The 7,244-nt window shown below is 57.4% G+C and overlaps 1 protein-coding gene across 1 annotated transcript; it reads left to right on the top strand.

Annotated features, from left to right (window-relative positions):
- Positions 1-2,027: 2,027 nt before the first annotated feature.
- Positions 2,028-6,656, top strand: CSUI_000192 (uncharacterized protein). Its single transcript, XM_068060426.1, has one exon. The coding sequence runs from the start codon at positions 2,519-2,521 to the stop codon at positions 5,060-5,062; it is 2,544 nt and encodes an 847-aa protein (XP_067927600.1). The 5' UTR covers positions 2,028-2,518; the 3' UTR covers positions 5,063-6,656.
- The last annotated feature ends 588 nt before the right edge of the window (positions 6,657-7,244 follow it).

The following is a 7,244-nucleotide window of genomic DNA, read 5'->3' as shown; positions in this document are numbered from 1 at the left end:
GAAGCGACTGAAGTTACAGAAGCCTCGCCACACGAGAAGCAAGGGGGTGACGAGAGCAGCGAGTGCGAAGGTGCATAGCAGAGAGCAAAGTGTGGTCGCTGTTTCCTCACGAACTACCGCTTGCTTCGTGCCGCGACGCAGGACAGCGAGTGTTGTGAGGCAGTTGGCTAAGACGGCTAATCCAATGAATAAGGAAGGCAAGAACAGTTGCCATTCGAACGTTCGCAGCATATCGTGTGCCCAAGCGTATCCCTTGCGGCCTGTAAAGGCATTCTCGCCCTGGAAACACAGCTCCGATGTGCATCTAGTGCAAGCTCGAATGCGGCTGAACGTTATCCCCCCCAGCAGCAAAATGCCGACTGCTGCACACAAACGAAGGACGATAGTGAGCAAAAAAAAACGCCAAACAGGGGAGCAGCGAACTACGCAGCGCGCATGACTTGGCAACAGTTCGCGGATATCGCTGTTCGCCACTCGGCTAAGACGAACAACGTGGTTTCCTCCGCGGAAAAGAGATTGTTCTTCTCCCTGCGACTCATGATCCCTGAAAGTGGGAGTGCGACCAACAGAGGAACTACGAGCTGGAGGCGTCCCGCTACCCCGGTTGTTGATCAAGTGGTCTCTCCTGACGCCCTGCTCTTTTTCTGCCCTGGAGCTGTAAACAGAGGCGGAGCCCGAGCTGCTTCTGGTCGCCTTGCAAGCATCTTCGACCGGACCCCAAGAAATCGCTGATTTCGGAGCGCGCCTCTCCCGGAGAGTTGCGTCATCTGTGACACCGGAATAGCGGTCTGCAGAGCTGCCACTAGGTAGGCGTCTCCGCGGCGATCCGGTGCTGGGTGGGTCGCCCGCACCATCGCCTGCCGACGCAAGAGACTCGGCGCCACCCGAAAAAGACGAACTTCCCCGGACTCCGAAGGACCTGTGCTTTGGCTCCCGAGAAGCACCGCCACCCCGTTCCGAGCCAAAAGTGTCTTGTTGAGAAGAATGAGCGGAGACGGCGGCAGCAGGTGCCTCGACAGATTGTTGTCGAAGATCAGAGAAAGAGTCACCAGCTAAGGGAGGCGATAGGGCCGAAGAACTCGAAGCAGGCGCGTCCTGGTTTTCGCCAGTTGGAGCGGATCCCCCCTCTGGAGGACTAGGGTATATCGGGGTGCGATGGGAAGGCCAGGCGGCAGCCGGCCGAGGGTAATCGGGAACGATTTCGATGCTTATAGAGGAAGAGCTGCGCGACATTTTCCGGAGCGCGAAAGACCAGTCGTCGGGAAACTGTGGATGCCGTGTAACGCGGTGAGTCGTAACCACGGCATGGCGTCTTCATGAAGCATGCGCCACACAGGGGGACTACAACATCGGCAACACTGCTGCCGAGGGCCTAGGCTTCGCCGAAGTGGCAGAGAGGACCGCAAAAGACAGAAGCCACCGTATGCTAGGGACCCGAGCTACAGTAAGTCCCACGTACGCCCGAAAGGGGCGAAAAAAGAACTAGTCCTGTCGGAGAAGACGGGAGCATGTCTGGAATGAACAGAACACGAACAACAACCATCGCTTCCCCACCAAGAGAGAGGCGACGGAGCCGCAGTGCATGAGGAAGAGCCGCGATCCGGGAGCCCGCAACAATTGGGACCTCGGATTTGGGTGCTGAAAGAGAAACCTGCGAAGACAGTCACTGCGGCAGAAGCGGAGGAACCCGGTGCACGCGCGAAGTTGCGCCGTCTACCAGCTTCCAGCAGCTTGCAAAGGCGCTTCGTCACAAGGGTTGCGTTCAGTGACAATTGACGACCCGTCGAGTATCGAAAGCCGGGGGGTAGCCTCCCGTTTGCAGAAGCCGGTGTAAGTCCTGAACACAGCTACAAGGCACAAACACTTGTCCCTCTTGGCGCTACCGTAGACTTCACCGCCGCCCTTGCGCAGCCATTCGGAATCAGCCAGTCCGCAGCTGCCGGCCTATAGGCGGTGTGCCCGACGAGATCGGACACGTAACTTACATTGGGAGCGGCGCAAGAACCGGCGAAGCCTTGAAGAGAAAGGTTTCTTTTGGCGTGCCGTTGTTCGTCACGATGGCGCATCTTGGCATGAAGGCGATACGCTCCGCTGCGTCGGCAGCCCTCACACACGGCAAGCTGTTGTTCGTGTACACCGCCAGCTGGCAGCTGTTCGACCCCCGGCTGACGGCGTTGGGAAGGCAACTGCGGACCAGCTGCTGAACCATGCTTATGTCCCTGACGACTTCAATTCTGCCTTTTCACATCATCTGCCTACTCAGAGACACCACCAAACGCCCGTTCGCCTCTCGGGGCAGCTGTCCTGTGCCTCCCACTTCGGCCGCATGCGCAGAATCCACTACGTGACATTTGTCCGTGTCTCCGGGGGTATGCTGTGCGTGGCGCGCACCGTCCGAGCGTTATAATGCCTTTTATCCTCGGCACTCGTTGGAGAGCTTCGGGCCTACACAAACCGCGTTGCTACGCTGGGCGAGTGTGCGTTCTCTCTGGTGTGGTGGCAAGCCCGTGACGCCAAAATGACGACCGACTGGACAAAAGACAGGTTTCGTTCACCGTCCGACTGTCTTCCTCATCGGTTCTGCACCAGCATTTCCACATCGAGGCGAGGAAGCGAGCTTTGGGTGCCGGACCACCACCCGGGGATGACAGATGTGGCATGTGATATCCCGATTGGGGCGCCTGCTCCTGTCGTGGGTAGTCAGGAGGAGGAGAGCGTACCTAGGACGTCTGACCGTGTATTTTTGCTTCTGCACGTGCGGCCTCTTGGGCGGCCTACCCTTCTACCTCGGCTGGAGACATCTCGGGGCCGCCCGCCTCTAGAGCGAAGGCGGCGGCTCCGCCTGGCCTCACCCGTGGTAGTTTTGGTCAGCATTTGCCTCCTCTTCTTTTCTTTCTTGCCTTTGCCCAAGACAGGACGCCCTCACGTGTCTTTTCTCCCGGCGGTACAGATAGCGAGTGCCGTCGATGGGCAAGGTATCCACCTGCAGCAGCTCGTGTGCTCTCCTTTTTCGTCGCGTCGGTCTAAAACTCTCCACAAATGTAGTCCGGTCTCCCGGGTTGCTCTTGAATCTCTCACTGGTTGTCGGCGTCGCTACGACAGCGAAACATTGATAAGGTCACGATGTCTTCTCGCTACCTTATGTTCAAATCCTCGTGTCCTCTGCAGGGTCACCCCTGTGTCTGCCTTATCCTCAGCTTGTCCCGACGGGCCATCTCACTCAGCGGGACACACGGTGCAGCCGCATCCGGTTAGCACTCTGTCAGATGGCCTGTTTCCCCAGTCGGGTTTTTCTTCTGTACCGTTGTGTCCACGGCCGCGTTCCGTGTCCTCTCACTCGTATCTTCAGTCGTGTTGTGCCCGTCCTGTTTCCAGGCGGTGCACGTTGTCGTCATCTGTGTCACCCGGCGACGCGGGTGGAAGAGGCTTTTCTGAGACCCCAAGCAACGCGCGGGCACAGGGGATTCTGTGGCAGCCCATTTCCACGGGGGCCCCATTCAGCCTTCCGTGGCGATCCGGGCTCGAGAAGCCATGCCTTACTCAGTGTGGCCGCGGCTCGTTCGAGGCGTATATGGTAGACGCCAAGCCAGAAAAAAGAGGGGAGAGGAGGAGGATACGACCTTGGACTGCTACGCAGTGTATATCGATCTTGCCGGGCTCAAATGAGGAGAGAACTGCTAAGTCTTATCACTGTATCGCGACAGGTATTTCGCGATGGCCAAGTGAGGGACGCAAGGCGGAAGCACCGTGCATCGGGCGGCCGCTACGGAGTACTGCCTTTGCTCAGCTGCTCATGCCCTTGCTTGCTTCGTTGACCGCCACGACTGGTGAATTCGGGTCTGCCCGTTCCCAGAAAGATAATGGGAACCAAGAAAATGCATTACAGACACAGAGCCCTTCTTCAAAGGAAGACCACGACTGCGGCAACAGTCGTATGGCGGCTCCCGCGAAAGGGGCAGACATACGTAACGCATCTTCGTCTGGTGTGTTGTCCCCTCTTGCTGCCCCGCGAGCCGACGCGGCACTCGGCAAGAGTAGAGTTAGCGATATCACTGGAGTGAACACAGCGGTTCACGCTGCAATGGGACTTGCGTGCATGGACGCTGTGACAGAGCTTCAGAAACTAGAAGAGGCTTTGGCCTCATTTGCCATAAGGCTGCGGGCCACGAAAGGGCAGAACAATGCCGACGACGCGCCAGTAGATCAGAGAAGACCAGAGAAAGAACACACCTTGAAGGAGAAATTGGAGAGCCTCCGCCTTCCGTTGGAAGGATCGACTGCGGCGCACATCCGTACCCGGGTGCATGCAGCTTTCCGCTCGTCACTCAATAGGTACACTGGGTCCCAGAGTGCAGCGAAATCGGTGGATGAGGCAGGTGCACTTAAGTCTGCAGGGAAAGCCGCAGAGGTCCGGTTGACGGCGTTTGTTGACGCGGCACTGCGCAGTATTTTCCAGGAGCAGATGACAAGTCTCCTCTTCTATATTCTCGAACATCGTGCCGGTGGAGGCCATTCCGCTGCCTCGGGGCGCGGTTCACGTCAGTGGCAGCGTCTCTCCGCTAGTCATCAGGAAGGAACTTCGAGTAACGACACGGCACTCATTGCCGCATTTGATAGTTTGTCACGGCGCGCGGTCCCTGACGCGCGTCTCCGGCGTTTGTGGGGGGTCGAGGAGCTCCGAGAGCTGCTGAAAGCGCAGCTCGGGCATCTAGAACGATGGGAGAAAACGCAGCAGCTTAGGGAGCTTCATCACCAAGACCAGCACAACTCCTTGATCCAGGTTCTTCAGAGACAACAGCTTCAGCTTGAACAAATGCAACAGTATGTGCAGCAGGAAAAACAGCCAGCTTCAATGTCTTTTGGTGCCGCGTACCGTGTGCCTGACTCGAACCTGCAGGTGGCCGCGGCCGCTAAACAGGGGAAGTTGTACGTGAACGTCAGCTGCCTCCCGGACGAAGCCGCCTCAGCTGGGGCAGGAGGTGGAATCCTAGGACAACAAGGCTTTGTGAAAGGCGTCGAAGCAGCTGGGAACTTAGGCATCAGCCTCAGTTTTGGTGTCTAGGAAACCAAGAATGGCTACTGGACGAAGTCGGAAGACTCCGCAAGGTAGACAAGCAGCCCGGATCACACACATGCATTAACCAAAGCTTGAAGACACACTATATTCCTCTGCTACGATGAGCGGAACCGGAGTTTCGTTGATCTGCTCCAAAACAGCATTCGGGCAGATGAGTTCTCGCGCCCGGCTCGCTGTGTCGACTCGGGACCCGCGGGGCATGGCGTCCCAGTGTGGCTCGCTATTGTGGCGCTGCGCGCAGCTGCCGGAGGCTGCCAAAGTAGTCGGGTCCCGTGTTGGGTCTCGGCTGAGTCCCCTGTGCTGCGCCCGGGTGCGGACGAGGCCTATCAGGCCACAGAAACCAGCGAGTCCGCAGTGACTCAGACGGACGATTCAGGGATTCGCCCACGTCTTTCGGGCCATGTGCCCCTTTTCTGCGGGGCAAAAGGGAAGAGAAACACGTCACAAAAGAGCGAGTCGAGAGCGGGCAGCAGCGTACTGGTTCCCTAGGAGGGGATGTGTCCAGCATATCCTTAGTCCTATCTTACGGCAGCGCGGCCCAGTCACGTACGGCTGCACAATACGAACCGGATAGGAAAGGACCGCAGCCGCACAAGTCCGGGGCCACTTTTTAGGCGTTTCCAGGATTCCTCAGACGTGCGTCGTCCGCCGGAGACTGCAGAAAACTTCATGAAACCAGCTGGACGGGGGAGGGCGAGCTGGCATACTTGTATTCTCGTACCTGGTACAGCTGTTTTGTGTTTGCATAGAACGACGTAACTGATCCACAGAGAACGGGAACACACAGGGAAGTGAATGAAGAACGGAGGGTTGGTCCAGAGCGAGTCCGCACAGTCCGAGGCACACGTCGGCGGCGACGAGCGGGCAATAGGAGACGACGACCCCAGAGCAGAGAGTGTCATTGCGGAGCACACCAGCGAAGTAGGATGAAATGTCAAGTCAGGTGTTTGCACAGATTTTGTGTAGATCTGTATGTGATCAGGCAGTCATAGAGCGCCAACAGACCACCCGCCTCTAGAAGCTAAACAAAGAGTCTACCGTTTTCACAGTTTCTTTCATTCCCTGTGGAACAAGTAGTGGCAACTACTGCCGTGCCCTCGTCTGCCTGTACCAGTCCCAGCAGCTCAGCGTGCGTTCACCGCACGCTGGGTTGTTACGCTGGTACGCCAGAGCAGCCGAAGAAGAAAGACGATGAACAGTACGATAGGTGGAGAGCTGGTTTCCCAACGAGTCTCCGGCCCGGGCGGCGCTTTCAAGCGCGAATCGGCGTTACGTCGTTACCTTCTGAAAGTATGTGTTCAGCAATTTCGGCCATGCCACACACATACTTTCAGAAAAAAAGGGCGCCGTCGCTGCTGGGGTGCCCTGTCAGAGAGCTCGCTTCCACAAAGACGCCGGGGAGGTTCATCGGTACCGGACTCCCGTCCGCACCATTCATGAGACTCCCGCCAGATAAGAAAAATTTAATCTTTGAACTCTCCGATCTCTTTTTCCTGTTTACACAGTCCATCTCCTGTTCAGTTCCCCAACCCTATTATCTTCCTGCTGCTTTTTGAGAATGGCCGGCACGGTGCACAGGCCCGCTCGAGGTTCCCAAGAGCTGCGCCTACCCTGAGACTCTTCGACCACGCAGCAAGTGACTGGCGGTTTTCTACCTCCTCTTGCGGAGGGATACAGACGGTGTTGCGACCCTCAGGGAGCTTGATGCGAACACCAGACTTGTGTCCGCATTTCCCAGAACAGGAAAATTACAACCTATGGAGGGTTTCCTGCTCGTGATTACAGAAGGGTACAGCCTGTGCAGCCGTTCCTCCGCGTATTGCTCCCCCCCCCATGTACGTACCGCAGGCGGTCAGCTGGATCCGCCCCGCCTTGATTTGCCATGTGTTCTCTTGCAGCCCTACAACTCCTTGAGGCTTGCTGGTCAGAGCTGGGAGGCTCCCTGTTTGCCTAAGTAACAGAGCAGCCTTTGGAAAAAGCGCCACCGCAGCAAGACCACTTTCTCCTTTCCGACGACGGGAGTGTCCCGGTTTCCAGGCCACAGGCTCCCCTACTTGCGATCACGCACGTCGGGATTGTTGGCTAGTGGGGAAGTTACGACTTGTGGGAACTAACAGCCTGCGATCGACATTTCGCAAGAGACAAGTGTTGTGCGATGTAGCGGAAC

Source organism: Cystoisospora suis (assembly GCF_002600585.1).
Source record: "Cystoisospora suis strain Wien I chromosome Unknown contig_89, whole genome shotgun sequence".
Taxonomy (NCBI): Eukaryota; Apicomplexa; class Conoidasida; order Eucoccidiorida; family Sarcocystidae; genus Cystoisospora; species Cystoisospora suis.
The sequence above is the reverse complement of the archived record's forward strand: the minus strand, read 5'-3'. Positions and strand labels throughout refer to the sequence as shown.

Bases quoted from the DNA above. Each gene is read 5' to 3' on its own strand.
- CSUI_000192 (XM_068060426.1), top strand. From the start codon at position 2,519: ATGACGACCGACTGGACAAAAGACAGGTTTCGTTCACCGTCCGACTGT.